Source organism: Molossus molossus, unplaced genomic scaffold (assembly GCF_014108415.1).
Source record: "Molossus molossus isolate mMolMol1 unplaced genomic scaffold, mMolMol1.p scaffold_m16_p_16, whole genome shotgun sequence".
Classification (NCBI taxonomy): Eukaryota; Metazoa; Chordata; class Mammalia; order Chiroptera; family Molossidae; genus Molossus; species Molossus molossus.
The window spans coordinates 32,064,382-32,083,039 of record NW_023425351.1 but is presented as its reverse complement, the minus strand read 5'-3'; the positions used below and the strand labels follow the sequence as shown (position 1 = coordinate 32,083,039).

Below are 18,658 nucleotides of genomic sequence, written 5' to 3'. Positions count from 1 at the left end.
GCGCTTGTCCCGCGGCCGCCGCGGCCGAAGTCAGGGAAAGCCCTGCCCCCGAGAAACCCTGCTCCGCCGCCGCCCCATGACCCCGGGACCTCTTCACGCGCGGCCCCGACCCAGGCTGACGGGTTCGCGACTCTCCTGCCAATCAAATACGGTTTTCCTCCAAACGGCCCGCCGACCAATCACCGCGCGCGGTGCATTCTTCGGCTCTTCGGCCCTTCGGCCCTTCGGCTCTTCGGCCCTTCGGCCCTTCGACCCTTCGGCTCGCCGGCGTTCGCTGTTGCTGGGCCTTTCCCGGCCTTCCGCCTGGCGCCAAAGCGCTGTTCTCGTTGGTTTAATTTTCCCGTTTTTTTAGACACTTCCGGGTCATGCGTCGCCCCGGAAGCCTGCGAGTTCCGGAAGCCTGTGTAGCCAGGTTCTGGTAGGAAAAGCCGAGCTTCCTAGAGTGTTTCCAAGAAAGTTCGGTGGAGCGGGGCGCGTCGCGGGCTCCTAAGGTCAGTGTCGGCCCGAGGAGCCACAGAGCAGCCCGAGGTCAGCCTTGCAGCCTCACCGCCTTGTCCTTGTCGCCCTTTGCTCAAGTTCCCTGGTCACTGGCTTCCCGGAGGAGGCACATCAGAGTGTGATTTGGGGAAAGACAAGGAAGCAAACCTAAACTCCGAAAATTAGGCTTAGGATCGCACCATGTAAAGGAAGAAAAGACAGAGCCTGAGCTCGGTGCATTCAAGAGGGACTTTCTGGAGACAAACTTCTGAATCTCTGCCCAGCGCTCAGCGGTGCTAGGAGCTACCTGTTGTTAATGGCTTAACGATTATGCAGGGGCCACACCTCACTTCTTAGTGTTATATTTGGAACACCCTACCCCCACCCCCAAATGAGAGCAATGCACTTTCCAACATTTTTGAAAGCCTATGCACTTAAAAGCAGTTTTAATTTTCTTGTGGAGGAGGAGTTATTGAGAGTTTGCCTATAGAATTGCTTGCAATGATTTTGTTATATTTAATACTGATTTCTGATAAGAAATATGAGAATCAGTAGCATTTTTCTTCTGGGGCCTGAAGTTAAAAGTTATTGTTTGTTCATTTCTTTAGGTTCCATTTTCCAACAATACAACATTTTGTGAATGAAAGGGCTTTTTGCAGAATGAGACCAGTTGTTGAACATTCAAGTCTAACCTGTTCTAGCTAGTATTCTATGATGGCTTTGGAAGTAATTTTGACCTTAACATTTAAAAGCAATCACAGGGAGACTGAGATTCCACCCACACCACAGTTTGTAGTCTCAACACCATCCCCTAATGTGTTCCCTTTAGTTAAACCTGAACAGGATAAACTTGGGATAGCTGACTTCGCATTTTTCTCTTTCACCATATTCTTTCTGATTCACTATTATCAGCTACCTGTATCCAGAAAGATTAGAGTTGAATGCTCTTGAGAAGGAAGTAGATTTGAAAGAAGAGAGTGAGTAGAATTATTTACAAAGTCAAAGAGAGAACCCCTCATGCTCTTTTTCTTAAGAAAAAAAAAGGAAGGAAAATAGGAGTAAAGGACATAATGGAGAGAATGCTGCACTAAGTCAAGAAAATTGAGTTCTAGACCTGACTGCTTTTCTTTTGCCCAGCTTTACCTCTTGGCCTTATTCTCCTCATTTTTAGAAAATGGGAGTTGCCCGCCACCTGTGGTTTTACTAACTGTTCCATAGAAGAACTATAGCATTTTCTTGGAGCTTTGTAAAGGAGGGGCAAAGCAAGTAGACCCTCAGCAGCTATTTTATGTATTTTGCTTGAAAAACAGGGTTTCTGTTAAAGTTACCTTCAAAGCTCAGACTAGATGATCTGTGTGCTTCCTTTTAGTTTTTAAATTCTCTTTCTTAGGATAATTATTTGTTTTCAATGTGCATTTATGTATTAGTTTTTTATTAAAAAATATTTTTCTTTGTTGATTTTAGAGTGAGAGGAAGGGAGAGAGAGAGATACAAACATCGATGAGAGAGAACATCTATTGGCCACCTCTCACAGTCCCCCACTGGGGGTTTGGCCCACAACCTGGTCATGTGCCCTGACCAGGAATCAAATTGGGGACCTCTTGGTGCATGGGTCTATGCTCAACCAGTGAGCCACACCGGCTGGGCTATGTATTAGTTTTTTAAATAAAAGATAGATGTTCACACTTAATTCATTACTAAAAGCCATAAACATGTCTATATTCAATCTCATTTGTTTAATAGATACAGACTTCAAATTTAATTCTTTATGATCAGAATCATAATTCTTTATTTTTCTTTCTTCCCCTACCCTTTTAGCCATAAAGTTTTTACTTGTATTTGAAGCTTGTAATCATCTTTCCATTTGATGTATTTGGTAGCTGAACCTTACAGATGTTAAGATGTTAGTCTTGCCCAGCATTCTGTTACTAGCAAAGTTCTTGGTCCTCACAGCATCACATGACACTAGTTTCTATCCCTCTCATAGTCCACCGTGTGCTGGTTCCTGCAGCGCAGGGAAATAGAGGTCACATGCACAGTCTTTATTTCTGTGCAAAAGTTCTGCTCTGAATCACTTGCTCCTTTTCCCTCCCCCTCCCTTTTGATTATCTGGGCTGGGCAGCCTAAAAGCAAATTAGATGTTCCCTTTATTGCTTTCTTGTGAAATGACCCCAGTCTCCAAACATCCCACGTTCCTCTTCAATTACTTCAGAATGTGGAATAAACCTCAGGAGAAAGCCCCAACTGCTCCCCTTGCCCTGGGTCTGCAAGTGGAGGCTGGAGAGGGGGGTATGGGCACCTCTGTCCTTCCCATTGTGGGCTGTTTGTTGGTCATTGATCACTTCTTCCCAACCTGTCCCATCTATACAACCAAATGCCCTTTTCTGTATTTTCTATTTAATATGTTTTCTTTTTATCAGAGCATCCCATCTTACCTGCCTGTCAGGAGATAAAATTTCATCCATGTGTCTTTTCTTTCTTACTGTTAAAACATGAAAACCAAGGGCTCCAGAGTAATTCTGTTTTGATTATGCACAACCATTCCCTTCCAGTGTTAGGGGAGTTGGTGTTGCCTCTATTTTGTGTGTAGCATGTGTTCACAGTTGTTAAATGAATGTCCATGCCTCATTTTGTGCCCACAGATTCCCTTTGTGCCGAATGGACAGTCGATCTCTGAACAGTTCTCTGACCACACGTGTAGAAGCAGGGAGAGGGATTGGGGGTGGGTGACAGGCATCCCAGGCAGCATGGGCAACTCGACCACATTCCTGTCATTTCTTTCCCCATCCACAGTCCTGAGAGTGACTGGCAGTCTGGTCTTGAGGGGGAAAATTGTGCTTTGAGCTCTGCAGTATTGAATTTGATCCACGCTTGTTAAATATCCATACTACTAATTTCCTTTAGTGTGTTCCACAATTTCTCTAGTTTTTACCAGAAATGTACTAATTGCCAGCTTGGCCTTCAACAGATGAGGTAATGTTCTCAAGGCTTAATTTTGGTCTTTTTAGAATGGGCGTGACAATATTGACTGTGTTCTGAGACTCCAGTGAGACAGATAAAACGTGTAAAGAAACCCTGCAGCGCTTCCCACACGGCGTGTGGCATGTGGCACTTGCTCCTTTTGCATTGCTGACATCTCTGCCCATGTGGGGCTTTCCACGTTCTCTCCAGCACCATAAAATGTGCAGTGAAATTTGTGTTCTAAAAATTTCATGTCACTTTGAGTTCTCTTAGGCAGTTAGATCCTGGAGCCCTCTTCTAAATGTATATATAGCATGTGTTGTGTGACTGGCTCATCCTTGGATTGGCACGTTTGCTATAGTTTATGCCTGTACTCTTAACCTCTTGGTCCTTAGCCTCTTAAAGCAGGGATGGGTGAAAAAGATGAAGGAATTAAGTACAGATTGGTTATTAGACTGATGAACCTCAAAGGGAAAGGGGGAGGGAGGGCGGGATGAGATAAACCAAAGAACTTATATGCATAACGAATGGACACCCACAATAGTGAGGAAGGCAGGAGAAGGGTGGGATTGGGGAAGAGGGGATCAATGGGGAAAAAAGGGGGGACATCTGTAATACATTCAACAATAAACATGAGTTAAAAAAAAAAAGCCCCATCTGCATGCCCACTGGTGCCATGTTCACCATTTTTTGGTTAATATTTTTTAGGTCCAGCACCACCTGTCAGTACAGTACATTGGTTCAGAGCATGGCTCTGTTATTTCTAGCTGTGTGATTTCACACTGGCCAGCTAATCTCTCTGTGCCTCAGTTTCCTTGTTTTAAAACAAATAGTAAGAGAAGCTCTTTTATCATATTGTAAGGATGAAATGACTTACTATTTCATTTTGCAAAGGACACTTAGCCACAGCGGTCACTTTTGGCACTCAGTCCCAGTAAGTAAGTGGTGCGTGTTGACTGCAGCTGTAAACTCACGAGCTGGTGGGATTAGGATCCATGAGGCTTCACTGTTTCCACGAGGATTGTTGTTCTGTCTCGCGTGTTCCGTTCTGATTTCTCCACTTGCTCTGGCCTTTTCCAGACTCGTCTTCAACATTTCTTTTTCTGCAGTTGGCAGTAGCTGTACTTTTATTATTTTTCTTCCTCCGAGGTTTCCTAAAGCAATTCCTATAAGGATTCTAGATAAATAAAATTTTTATACTTGCTTATTTTTTTGACTGCTGAAAAGTATACTGTGGTACAGTTACTTGACCAGGGTCACACAGTCTGTTGGTGAACCTGGGCTGGAATATAGAACTGATCTGAACCGACCACATTCTCTCAAACATCTGTTCTCTGTTTTCACAGTGTGCTTTCTCTCTTCAAGACCCAGAAGTAACAGTTTTCTGAAAGAAAAGATTCTGAGTGTCATGCCCTTCTGTTAAAAATATCTTTGTAAAGCGTAGCTCAAAGTATTAAGAATTCTGTTTTAGGTTTAAAAAAATATTTTGTGTTTGTTTTAGATACTTGAATAAATGTACTGTAAATGAAATAGGTAAGATGCTCAATTCTGTAATACTAATTGTCTTGAAATTGTAGTATTTGAATTGAGTTCCTTCTTCTCTTCAAATAGTATTTTTATGTATATCCCCTCTGCTAGGCCAACTTATTGTTCAGCTTTTGGAGAAATTTATGGTATTTTGAGGTTTTTCTTCAAATATTTTCTAGAAACATTTTGTTGTATCCCCACTACCACACCCCAAAAGAAAAAAATTAGTTTGGATTTTGTTGAGGATTACCTTTAAGTAAAGAGTAATTTGAGGTCTAGTGTCCATAACAGAATTTTAAAGTTCTGCATGTCTCGCCTGTATCCAAAGGAGCACAGTTGGGATAAACGATGGAAACTTGGTGTGCACTTGATGAAATGGAGCAGCAGAAGAGCAGTGACAATCACTTAGCAAGTCTGTGGTCAAAGTGGGATTTGAACTTACTGTTGTTGACTTTTAGGCCTGTTCCCAGGGTCGGAGGTCACAGGGTTCTAATGGTCTGGGCCATAGCTTTTTCTCTCATGCTTATGTTTGAAATGTGTTCTGGGAATCAGCGTCCTGTTAAATCCTTCTTTGATGCACGTCGCATTTAATTGTATTGATTTCAATACAATGGACAGTAAATCTATCTGACCACACAAAGGAAATAGTAGGGTGGAGGTTCAAAGCTTAAAATCTCTAGTTTAAGAACTTTATTCACATAACCTCATAATGCGAAATGTTAGTTTAAAAATGTTTTTTACCCTAAAAAGAAAAAAAATGTATATACATTTCCTCCATTTTAATCACTAGAACTCTTAGGATACTGTGGCAGCAACCTTATCATACTACAAATTAGTTGATTATTGTGGATCTGGGAAAGGATAGCCTGGGGGGTGGGGGGAATGGATGGGTTTGATGCCTGAGAGATTACTTGGGAGTCACGTGTTCCCGCTGACGGAGTTTACAGGACTGTAAATTTCAACGTAGAAATTTTGTAGGCAGCATGCATTGACAAATATGCCTAATGGTAATACATCTAGTACTGAGTCTCGGAACAGGTCAATAATAGTGTGTATATTGATAGCAGCAATGTGGGAGATGTTACTTGGTATTATAGCTAAAAATCCATGTCATCCCCTTAATCATAATTACATTAATATTGACAGGCCCTTGACAATACCCACATTATTATTGATAGATTTCTGTCAATAACGTGTTTTTAAATAAAATATATTCATACATAATTCGTGCTCGACTCAATAAAAGCTCTGAAATACATCCTGAAACATTCTTCCCTCTTTAGTGAGATAGAATCGTTTGTGTTGGTTTTAGAATGCGGTATAGCTGACGGAGTTTTATTTTGGGGAATGAAAAGCAAAAGGAAGCACGCGCTATTTACGGGATAAGGATATGTACCGCTGCTCTTAGTAAATGAATTTCAGGGTTTTCTCTGTGAAAGAATATCAGTGACATATCTAGAGATCAAATGTGAGCAGGAGACCGTCTTAATAGTGTTTAGTGCTGGATTATTTTGTCATACATACTTATGTGACAAGTTAATCATGCTAACCCTGGTAGTTGCTGTACTTTTATCCGGTCTTGATGTTGCCTTAAGCATCTTTCTCACATATCCTGTCCTTTACCAAGTACAACATTATTTAGTGCCAGTCATACTTTTAATTGTTTTTATAAGTCTCTTTTCTTGGTCATAAATGTTTTTCCCTGTGTAAGCCATTTAGATTCTTAAATTAGAATAGTTTGGGGAGTGGGGAAGGAGGGGGAGTTAGGACTGTACATTAAAGGAATGAGATTTATGGCAAAATAGGAAAAAGCCTTGCCTGTTTGGGGCATTCTGGAAGAGTCAGTTTGAACGAAAGCTGATGGTGTTTGTTTCCATTCAGAACAATCTCAACTTCGAAAATAAAGATTAGCTTGTTTTTTGTTTTTTTTTTAACCAAGTTTGAACCTACTTTTATGAGACTAGATAGTAACCTACAAGAACCAATAATCTGGGTATTGTTGTCGCTTATTTACATTAAATTCTTTGAAGTAGAGTAGACCTGGGCATCCAGTAGTTGGCATTGATGGTCATCAGTGTAACAGGGTCAGGAAAGAACAGTTTACCAGAAGAGTTGGGGATTTTTGACTTGAAAATGTGAGGACACCGTAATCTTCTTTTTCATAGTTCTCAATGAAGCAAGTTAAATCACTTGGACTTTTCTGGAAAGTTATTAGCACCTGAGTTAATGCCCTTGAATTGTTGCAGGGCTCCTATAACTGATCTCCCTTTCTTCAGTCTGAACTCTGCCGTCAAAAGAATGCTCTAAAATATATATCCTGTTATCTCTCTTCCCTTCAATGTTTATCCTTGCCTGCAAAATCAGCGCACTCTCCCTAAAACAGTGTCTTTTTTTACGGTAGGTCAACTCTTCAGCTAGTCCCACCTGCCAAGCCGGCTGCTCTGGGCACAGCAGGTGACATGTGTCTTTGCTTGCTCATCACAAGTGCAACACAGTGATGGGGAGGAAGTGACGGAGGACATAGCTCGTGTCGGAGCCCATCCCTGTGTCTTTCAGATAGGCTGCGGCCAGGCATCCTGCCTTGCACGTTTCTGGGGTTTGCACACCTGTTCCCTTGCCTCAAATACAACTTTTTCTGCCTGGGGAGTGTTGTGTTTTCACCTTTCAAGATACATTCTCTGCTAAGACATCAGTGGCTAATCCTGATTGCAGTATCATCCTATTTCTTTAAAAATTTTTGAATGAGCCCTGGCCGGTTTGGCTCAGTGGTTTGAGTGTTGGCCTGTAGTCTAGAAAGACCTGAGTTTGGTTCCCTCTAAGGGCATGTACCTCAGTTGCAGTTTGTCCCCGGCCCTGGTTGGGTCATGCGGGAGCCAGCCACTCTATGTGTCCCTTTCACATTGATGTTTCTCTCTCTCTTTCCCACTCTATATGAACAAAAAATGGAAAAATGTCCTCGGGTGAGGATTAAAAAAAAATTATTTTTTGAATGAAAAGTTAACTGAGAGTTAAATATTTGGATCAAGTCTGTTACCTAGGAGAATGGCTGGCATTTAGTAGGCACTCAGTAGCTGTTAGTTAAATTAAGTAGCAGTTTGCTAGAGAATTAGAATTCACTAAAATGTAGACTGAGAAGAACTTTATGTAACATGGCATTTTTTCTGTATTCCACAACCTCGTGGGCAACTACTGTGCAGCCGTGGAGGGAAGAGCTTCCATGATCAGATGACCTGAACTTGTAGTTATTTCTATTTCATGCATTTCTCCTGCTCCTGGGCACTACCCTTCTGTGCAGCCAGTGTGCTAGAATAACAGCATCTGCCAGGAAGAGGAGAGAGGAGAGGAGAGGAAGAGGAATAGTGTGCTGGTGCTGAACAAGGCTGGACGCTCGTCCTAGGCTGTCTGTACCATGCCCAGGGCAGCACAGCTCCCTGGAGTCGGAGGTGATCTGTGCAGGAGCCTGAGGTTTCTTTGCTTCCCGGTAAAGACCCAGCCATGCTGATGGGCGTTCAGTGCTAGGGGGGCCCATCCCACTCTCTCAGAATCCCCCCTTTATCATCTCCTTCCAGACCAGATGCCAGTTAAGAGTGCGGTGCCCGTGAGTCTGCCCTTCCCGGCGGGCCCCACTGCTGGTGCCTTCACGCTGTCCGTGTGACGGCCACACTGGGCTTCAGTAGGGTGGCCTGTACTTCTCCCGGACTGGAACGTTCAGACGTGGGTAATAATGAAGGTTTCAGCCTTTTGAAATGAGATTTGCCAAAACGAACTCAGTGTCTTTTTCTTCTTAGGCCCATCCCCAGGCAAAGTAGAAATAATATGATGATAATGCCTCTCTTCATTTCCAAACCACTTTCAGAACGTTAGCTGGTTTAACCTCAACAGTGTGGGGAGGTAGCTGGTATTTCCAACCTTTTGAAGAATCTGAGGCCACAGACTTTCTTCAGATCGCATGGCGAGTCAATGACAAAGCTAGAACTCGAGCCCAGGTCTGATTGGTTTTAAATCCGCCTTTGTGACTTCGGCTGTCGCTTGGCAGGCATGCAGAGCGTAGGCTGTGTGTTCCGCTTGCACCGACTGCGGTGTGTAGTGGTCGGTGTGATGGACGTGTCTGTTCTGTCTACCACTAAAGGATGGCACACAAAATGACTACAGTGTTGGAAAAGAAAGCCTGGGACAAAAAATAAAGAAACAGCTTATTCTTCTGGAAGAGGGAAGGCTGAAGATGGGTTCAGTAATAGTCTGCCGGTCTGGCGAAGTCGGACGGAGCCGGGAGGTCGGGCCCAGCTGTCCTTAATTGCACTGAGGCCAGGCCTGGGGAAAGAAAGGGAAAAAATGTTACACTGTAATGGGAGGGATAAGAAAGAATTTTTTGATAATAAGTTTGGTTAGAGAGTGTGGTAAGTATGGTTTTTAGCTATCAGAAATTCCTGTCTTTACTAAATGTTCTTAAGTATGATTCCTCCAGAGAGAAGGGTTTGAAATCAGTGACTCCTGACAGACCACTCTCTCTGACCAGTTTCTCACTAAGCACAAGTAAGGAGCCGGAGGAGAAGACAGCATCCCCACCTCCGTCCATCTCGCGCGCTCGGTGTTCCCTCGGCACATCGTGGAGCCACCGACCACTCGTTCCACTGCGTGTTTGTTCACCACACGTTGCTGAGCAGCTGCTATGAGCCCAGCCTGTCTCTGTGTTAAATCCTGTTAGATAGTGAGATATTCATCAGCCGCAATCTGAAACTGATTGTGACTCTGGTATTTAAAGATGTATAAATCAGCACAACTGGCCTAATATTAGCCTTATATTTTGTCTGGTAATTCAACTGAAAGAACAAACAAAAACCAGTCCTTCCAGTTCAGCAAGGGGGTGGGGGAGAAGGGCAGGAATGGTGGTGTTGGACTTAATATCAATGTCCAGGACGGTCAGAGCTTCTGGAGCACTGACGATCAGAAAGCTTCCCTTATCTTGCTGACCACAGAGTGTGAACTCTGTATTGTAGACACTGTGCTGCAATAGATGAGTTATACATACCCTATTCCCATGTAGCATGAATGATTGCAGAATTTTGCATGACAAAAACTGAGCTAAGTCTAAAGTCACTGTCAGTGGCAGGGGCTTTGGGAAAGGAGTGTAAGGTAAGGCTCTTCCCTTAACCAGTTTATAGTCAAGTTAGGAAAAAGTGTGCCCATGTGCCTGAAATCACAGTATAGGTGGTTGAGGGCTCCTGTGGGCATCACAGACAGTGGCCGTCGCAGTTAAAGATGGTGGCGCTGGGAGTGGGGAAGAGCTGTGAATTTTGTGGAGAATCTTGAACTAGAGTTGGATGTGAAGGGAGACAGTTGTGGAGGGCCCTGGGGCCATTGGGAGGGAAGGCGGTGTCAGGTGCATGAGAAAGGGCAGAGGCAGGACTGAAGAATGGTCTGCTTCAGGGCTCCACTGGGGATGGTGGCCACGCAGGGGTGGGGACAGACCTGGGCCAGGATGGGTCTGAGAAGTTTGTACTTTATCCCCGGAGTAATTGGATGTATGAAAGGCAGTATGCTAAGTGTGAGGGAAATGGTTTTGTAGATTTTGGTTTGCTTACGAGGTTTTTTAATGTTTTTGTTTTTGTCTTGGTTACATAAATGAAATAAGTTAATTGGAGAAAACTTGTGAACTGCAGAAAAAAGTAAGAACAAATATCTTATCCATTGATAAGATTTTTGTGTGTGAACTTTGAAATTATTTTTGTGTCTTTGAAATTCTCTGCGGCTTTGAGTACCTGTGGTACCATCTTCCTCTGTTGTTGCCCTGGTTGTCCACGATCACCTTGGCTGGGTTCCTTCAGCGAGCCAGGACCTCGCAGGGAGGGCTAGGGTGCATTGATGTGCGTAGAGTTTGTGGCAGCCTAACTGGTCTCGAACCTCACAGAAGGAAGGGAACGCCCTAGTCCGCACAATTGAATAGCCTTTCTGGATACAGGGATGAGAAGGAACCAGGAATGAGTGGGCGGCTGGCACACAGCATTGAGCTGTATGGGTGATAGATATGCCAACGGATTTATGAATTGTGCTTTGAAGTGGACTAGCCCATAATTCTCAGCATCACCAGGGATCTTGTTAGAAATGCAGATTTTAGCTCCCCTTCTAGGCCTCTGGAACCAACAACTCTGGAATTGAGTCCCTACAGTCTAACAAGTCCTAGTGATTCTGACAAATGCTCAAATTTGTCACTAGACTAGACTAGAACAGGAGCGTGCAGGACTGCGCAGTTGAACACAGCATAGAAAGATTGAAAGCCTGAAGATGTGTGGTATCCGTGAACATAACCAGTGAAATACCATAGTAGCTAACCTAGGAAAAGAAGATTATGTTGTTACAAAGAAAGTTAAATGTGTTGTAAGTGGACAAGATCCACATGTCTTGTGTAGATCACTGCCTTCCTGACTTGAGCACTTAGCTAGAATTAAAATAGACTAGTCCAGTGGGAATGCCCCCAAGCTCAGCATCCCGCCCGGCTGTTTTCTCCCGGTCCACGTGACTGCCTGCTGACCTCTTCCACTCAGCTGTCACAGAGGCCCCGGTCTCCAAAAGGACGCGTGGCTTTTATCTCTCTCTTCAAACCTGTGTTTCTGTGTGGTCTCCCATTTCAGAGAACCGGTCTGACCCACTCAGTTACTCAAGTCTGTGATTCTTGGCCTATGTCTCATGAAATCTTGTCAGTTCTACCCCTTCCTAGCTTTCAGAGGTACCTGTTTCTCTCCATGCCCCTGATACCTTTCCAGTTTAGACCATCATTAGTTTCTCACCAGACCATTTTAACAATCACCTTAACTGGTCTTTCAGCCCCAAATCCATTGTGAGTGTGGCCAGAACAAGCTGTGTAAAATGCAGAATTTATTCTTTTCTTACTACTCTTTAGTGGCTTCCATGACCATCTCATTAAAACACAGCCTCCTGCACATGGCTTTTAGGGCCTTTAGGATGAGTCTCATGCTTTCTTTCCCAGACTTACCATCTGTCCTTGGACCTTCAGTCCTAGTCACCTGCTCTTCCCTCCACCTGGACCAGTGTCCTTACCTTCCTTTACTGGCCCGACACCACTTACTCTTCACGTAGGTCTGGCCTCTCCATGAAGACCCTTCTGGTCGTAAGCATGTGACCTGAATTCCCCTCGCACGTCACTTATGACACCGTCTTGTCATTGTCTGTTTGACATTTAACATAGCACACTCTTACCCCTCCGTCACCGCCCTACAGTAGTCTCCACAGGGGTGGAGGGTGTCTGTCTGCCATTCTCTCACCAGCTCCCACACATTAACTGCTAAGAAGCAGGTGCACACCCAACAGTTTCAATAGATGGGAATTTGTATTTTCTACTTTTTGCTCACCCCAGACTTATTTCTGTCCATTGATCCATTCATTTGGTATTTGTAGAATGTGTTGTACGTGCCAGGCGCTGTACTAGTTGCTAAGATTCCACAGTGACAAGACTCAAATAATCTTTGCAACAGGGCTTATCTTCTAGTGGAGGAAATCGACCATCAAAAAGTAGTATATGTACAGTACAGAGAGGTCTAGATAGAGGAGAAGACCTGGAGGAAGCAGCTAACCGATACTGGAAGAGTCAGGAGGAAGTGATCCTAACTTAGTACTTAAGAATTTAGGATGAGTTGTTCAGTTAAAGAATGGGAACATACTGATCCCGACGAAGGGACTGGGTGTTAAAATGTCCCCTAGTGAGCAAAGAAGGGGCACTCTATACTAGAGGTCAGAGCATTAGGAAGGCAAGATGCGGGAGCAGGATGGGGGGGGCTTGTGTTTGAAGGATCGCAGTGTGGGCAATGCACTGAAGGAGTCAGAAGGTAGGATACACCTGTTGGATTCAGGGCAGACGAGAGCCGCAGAATTTAGGGCAAGGCTTGTGGGGGTAGAGTAAGGAATGGATTCGGAAAATGTTTTGGACAAAGAACAGGCCCTGAGGGTGAATTTGGTTTGTAGAGGAGCAAAAAGAACTCTTTCCTGAACCCTTCTTTCTCTTCGGTAGTCCCTGACCAGTATGAGGCACAGATTTCACAGAAGAACTTGCAGCTGGTCCCCACTGCTATCAGCTTAGAAGTCTGACGGAGCTCCAGGAAGGGGGGCAGGTGAGGTCACCCAGAATGGTGAGAAGTATTCCTGTCAGAGGTCTGGTTGAGAGGAAAAGAGCACTGAATAGCCTCGTATGTAGTAGTCACGTTTGTTTCCTGTCCTTGAACTTCCTGCTTCTCAGTCACCAGGATCCTTGGGTAATTCAAAATCTCCCTCCTTGAAAAATGCTCTGATTGTGGAGAAAGTCCAATTTTAAGACGTAGAGCTTTTCTTTTGGATACACTTTTAACTTCTGACAAATAACATTTAATCTCTTTTTGATAAAAATCATAAAGTAATAGAATTTAAATGGACTTGGAGGTCATTTTGTCTCCATCCCTTATTCTGTAAGTGAAGAAACCAAGGCAGAGGTTGGCTGAAGTGGCTGGTCCAAGGTCACACGGCCGGGGTGGCAGTAAACGTCAGTGGGTCCCTGCCCCTGTGACTTGCTGTTCTTTCTGCTGGTGCATCGGACCTTTTGAAGGCCTGTGGGGTCACGAGCAAGTGCTCTGTGTATGGGGACCGTTCAGAAACTAAAGTTCAACAGATTTTGTATCATACTTTGAATTTGCCAGCTCATTGATAAAATGTACATCTAACTGGTCTGTACTCTACTTCCACAACTGCCACTGCTTGCCACTGGCTTGTGCATAACAGGCATGTAATAAATGCATTTAGAATCAGTCAGTCCACCAAGCCAACCATTTAACCAGCTCTCTCTACTTTATTGTAGAAGCTGTGTGTCCCTTAAGCACCGATGTGTCCCTTCAGTGTACTTGTGAACTGATCTTAGGATACATTTTTGCATCATCGTTTTCTTTTCTTAGAAAGTGTATGATGTATAGCTTTTTTGAACCTTAATAACGACATTTCTGTGTTCATGTTGCTTTGTACTAGTATTTATTTTCTGCAATTGTGTGCTAGAACAATGAATACTTATTGTTCATTATTTTTTTTCTTCTACCCTCCTTTTCAAATATGTAGGAGATTAAATGACTTGTTGAAAAGTATACCTTCGGAGTCAGATGAAGTGCTTGAACATTAAACTGAGGTCTTGTGTTCCATTCGCTGCAGTGTTCCCTGTCATTCCTTGTGTTTATTAAGTGTGTGTGTTTCGCCATTAGCCATGTTATCACTCAGCCTCAGCACTGTTAGCTTCAGCATGTTTTTTATCCTCACCCAAGGACATATTTTTTGCATTTATCTTCAGATAGAGCAGGAGGGAGAGAGAGAGAGACATCGACGTGAGGGAATCATATTGAGTGGCTGCCACCCACACGACCCCAACCGGGGCCAAGGACAAACTGCAACCGAGGTACGTGCCCTCCGCGGGAACCGAACCCAGGACTTTCTGGTCTGCAGGCTGTCGTTCTAACTGCTGAGCCAAACCGGCCAGGGCCAGCCTCAGGATTTTAACATCTTCCTGCTAAACTATCTAGGCACGGAGGATCACACAGAGATGTGTTTGCGGCCATAGGATACAGCTTGCTGAAACTGGTTTTTCCTTTGATGAGGAGAGCCAAAGGGGAAAAGAAAACCAGGAAAGAAAGTAGAGGGGAGGACAAGCAAGGAGAAAGAGAAAGGAGTTCTGAGCGAGACGTGACTGCTCAGTGTGCTGTCTGGGCCCGTGCAAAGGCCCACTCTCCGCGTGTCCTGTCTTTTGTGTATCCCAGTTTTCCCGGTGTCAGTTGCAGAGATGGTACAAGGTCGCCACTATCTCACGATGTTTCCTAATCGCACTTTTTCCTAGAGCCCTGTGGAGAAGACATGGCCCCCAGAGAAGAGAAGGCGAAGAGCACACACAGGGTGCTCAGAATAAGTCAGCTGGATGCACTTGAACTGAACAAGGACCTGGAGCAGCTGGTGTGGTCCCAGGTCACTCAGTGCTTTCATGGATTTCAGCCAGGGCTGCTCGCCCACTTTGAACCCGAGCTGAAAGCCCTCCTGTGGCTCTTCTTGTGGCGATTCACTGTGTACTCCAAGAACGCCACCGTGGGGCAGTCAGTTTTGAATATTCAGTACAGAAACAACTTCGCCACGACCCTGAGATACCAGCCCCCAAGTCGAAACCAGAAGCTCTGGTATGCTGTCTGTACCATTGGTGGCAAGTGGTTAGAAGAACGCTGCTACGATTTGTTTCGAAACCACCACCTCACCTCATTCGGGAAAGCCAAACGGTGCATGAACTTCGTGGTTGGACTTTTGCAGTTAGGGCGGCTGATTAACTTCTTGATTTTCCTCCAGAACGGCAAGTTTGCGACTTTGACGGAACGTCTGCTGGGCATTCGTTCTGTGTTCTGCAAGCCCCAGAACATGCGCGAGGTCGGCTTTGAGTATATGAACAGGGAGCTGCTCTGGCACGGCTTTGCAGAGTTTCTCATTTTTCTCTTACCACTCATCAATGTCCACAAATTGAAGGCCAAGTTGTCTTCATGGTGCATCCCTCTCACCGGCGCTCGTAATGGTGACAGTTCGTTAGCCAGCTGCGGCAAGCAGTGTTCTCTGTGCGGGGAGTGGCCCACCATGCCCCACACGATAGGCTGTGCGCACGTCTTCTGTTATTACTGTGCAAAGAGCAGTTTCTTGTTTGACATGTGCTTCACCTGTCCTAAGTGTGGCACAGAGGTACAGAGTGTGCAGCCCCTGAAGTCAGGGATTGAGGTGTCCGAAGCGAATGCTCTTTAGAAACTAAGTTTCTTTTCTCCGCAGAAAACTATGTTGTACAGAAGTCCTTCATGTTAGTCATCCTGAGAGGACCACGTGTGTTTTACGAGAACATGTGCTTCTCGGCCACTGTGTTCTGTTCCTTGCCAGGCATGACTAAAAGCTAATCACTGGAATCCACAGGACTCTAAATATATCCTATAAATGGTCATGTATTAATTCTTTAATGATTGCATTCGGTTTTCAATGTCAAGAATAATGGACAGTTTTGGTCACAGGACCACTCACAGTGCTTCTTCGTTGGCTACTTCCTAGAACAAAGTAGACTAGAAAGGAGGTTCTGGAGACCCTGGGTGGGCGTGCCTTTCTTCTCAAAGAGGAACTACAGCAGCACCTCTGCCAGTGATCAGACCCTGTTGTTTGCAATCTTCTCATCGGGTGGTCCCGTTGTAATCGTAAGCTTTCTGTGAAGCCAGTTTGCAGGGGCTCGTCGCTCCCTTCTCAGGCTGGTGGCCACCGGAAGCTGAAGGCTGTCCTGCGACTGACTCCACTGGACACGAGCTTCTGGCCTGATGGCTCAGCGAAGTCTGGGGCTCCTGTCGGTGGTCGCCGGGGACTGTGTTCCCACTCCTGGACCGGGATGGAAAAAGCTCCCGTTGACTCCGATATGGGTGACCTCCCCTCACGTAAACCACAAGAACCTAAAGTAGGAGAGGGGACAGGTCACCACAGGACACCGAGGTGCTGGTACAGGAATGGTGGGTGATGGACAGGTAGACCCCACAGGTCCCTGCAAACTTGCTGTTTTCCTTCTTAGTACCCAAAGATCTTACTATTTTATCAGTGATCTAGTTTGATAAGGACACTAATAAGTAACTGGGTGGTAGTCTTCGATTGCAGAGTTGATTAAATAAAGTCGACAAGATTTTGCTACACTGACAACTTTGTTACAGTGTTATTTGATAGTAGAGTGAATTCTGAGATGGCGCCTGTGTTGTCATTATGTTAACATGAAAACACTGTACTTTACATGTACGCTAACAGTTGTCGATATTAGGGGGGAGGGTGATGCTTTTCCCACAAATTCTAATGGCACTTAGCACAATATGTATTTTTTATTTTTATTTAACATCTGCCACCTTACCAGGTGATGACCCCATGAGGGGAGGGACTGATTTGCTCATCTCGGGAGAACCAGAGCCTTCCTCAGTTCCCGTGAAGTACTCAGACACTGTTAGCCGGTGACTGACTGACATCACAGACTGGGCTCTGTGGGAGCAGGTGTACAAGGGGTGTGAAGGGCAAGTCAGTCATTAGGGATCCTCACCTGTGGAAGGAAAGGGCGAAGGAGCAGGAATAGGTAGAAGGAAAAGAACCATAATGCAAGGCCAACAGCCCTAGCCAGCCCGGAGGCGATCTCTGTCCTGACTGTCCTAGATGTGTCCTGGATTGGGCCTGAGTCATCGGGCCTTTCTACCTACACCTCTCAGGCCTGTGGGTGTGGCTTCAGCATGGTGGGTCTGCAGCTGAGGCCGCCCCGCAGCAGCTGACAGCTGGAGGCATCTGCTGACCGGTCTCTGCAGCTGGGCCACCAGTTCGTCCTGGCCGGAGCAGGTGGGTGGCGGTTTTCACATGTACCACATCTAATGCTGTCTGCCCATTGCTTTTCTTTACAGTTGCCCTTTATTGTTTTTCTTTCTTGTAAGAATATTTGGCAGATAATACACTACTGGTAAGTAGTGTTCACCTTAGAACTGATAGGTTTTGATGAGGGCATTTGAGGGCTGCCTGCGGGAAATCACTGCAGAGACCCAGGCTGCGGGCCAAGCTGCTGTGCGGGCCCCACACCCCTGGGTTCCTGCCTCCCGTGCACGCCAGGACACTTGCTTCTGGCCCCCCTCCCCAGCGGCCTCAGGGCTCTCAGTTTAGAATAACTAGGTCATATTTGGCTGCATGACCTGTTTCCCTTCAGCCCCAAGAGCCTCACCGTCAGCTATGAGCGCACCCCTCGGGGATAATGAGAGCTTTCACGCTAACATTTCTTTTTTCTCTTCCATGCAACTTGTTCTCAGCAGGTTTGCTACCTGTGTTTTTAGTGTATCCAAGTGGTTTCAGTGATCGTATGTAAAATATAACATATTCATCAACATGAACACAGGCCAGCTCCCCACCTTCACTGCTTGGTGACCATGGGTTTTGGACAAGATTTTAACCTAAGAGTCAGCCTTTGAAATGGGCTGTTTCATGGTTCTACCTGCTGGGACCACCGGGAGAATTAAATAACTTTCAAAATTTCAAAAATTAAATAGTATTTATTCTTTAAAAAAAAAAATGTATTGAGCCCCTGGGCATCGTCTGTACTCAGAGATACATTCCTGAATAAAGCAAACCCCTGCTCTCATGAAGTTTACATTCTTGGAGAGGTGACAGACATTAACCCATGTGTAAGGTCATTTCAGGCGGAGGTACTCTGAAGACAAGACGTACTGAAGAAAAAATAGGCCCTGGCTGGTGTGGCTCAGTTGGTTGCATGTCGTTCCATGCATCTAAAGGTCGTCTGTTCAGTTCCCCGTCAGGGCACATGTCTGGGTTCTGGGTTCAGTGGTCCGTAGTCGGGGTGCTTACGGGAGGCAACCAATCAATGTTTCTGTCTCCTCCCTTCTCTCTAAAGTCAATAAAAACATATTTTAAAGAGGAGAGAAAGAAAGAAGCTGTAACAGGCTAGGGGAATAAAGAGGGCCGAGGGAGTCTGTGTTGAATGTGCAGCATGCCCTTGGGAGGGCTGAGGACCTGAAGTGTGAAAAGAGATCTGAATGCAACGAGGGAGAAAGGCAAGCAGAGAAGGGTGCCGCCGCAGGGAATGCAGGTGCCCAAGCTCTGAGATGAGCCCCTTGCCTGCTGGAGAAACAAGAAATTAAACTGA

General features: G+C 45.2%; 1 protein-coding gene across 5 annotated transcripts; it reads left to right on the top strand.

Annotated features, from left to right (window-relative positions):
• Positions 1–380: 380 nt before the first annotated feature.
• Positions 381–16,667, top strand: PEX2 (peroxisomal biogenesis factor 2). 5 transcript variants are annotated; one of them, XM_036264457.1, is made up of 3 exons: positions 381–528; positions 12,989–13,088; positions 14,822–16,667. In XM_036264457.1, the coding sequence occupies exon 3, from the start codon at positions 14,839–14,841 to the stop codon at positions 15,754–15,756; it is 918 nt and encodes a 305-aa protein (XP_036120350.1). In that variant the 5' UTR covers positions 381–528; positions 12,989–13,088; positions 14,822–14,838; the 3' UTR covers positions 15,757–16,667. The 5 variants fall into 5 exon arrangements, with proteins under 5 accessions (XP_036120350.1, XP_036120353.1, XP_036120354.1 ...); XM_036264461.1 differs by having other exon boundaries at positions 383–491; XM_036264460.1 differs by lacking the exon at positions 12,989–13,088.
• Positions 16,668–18,658: the final 1,991 nt, after the last annotated feature.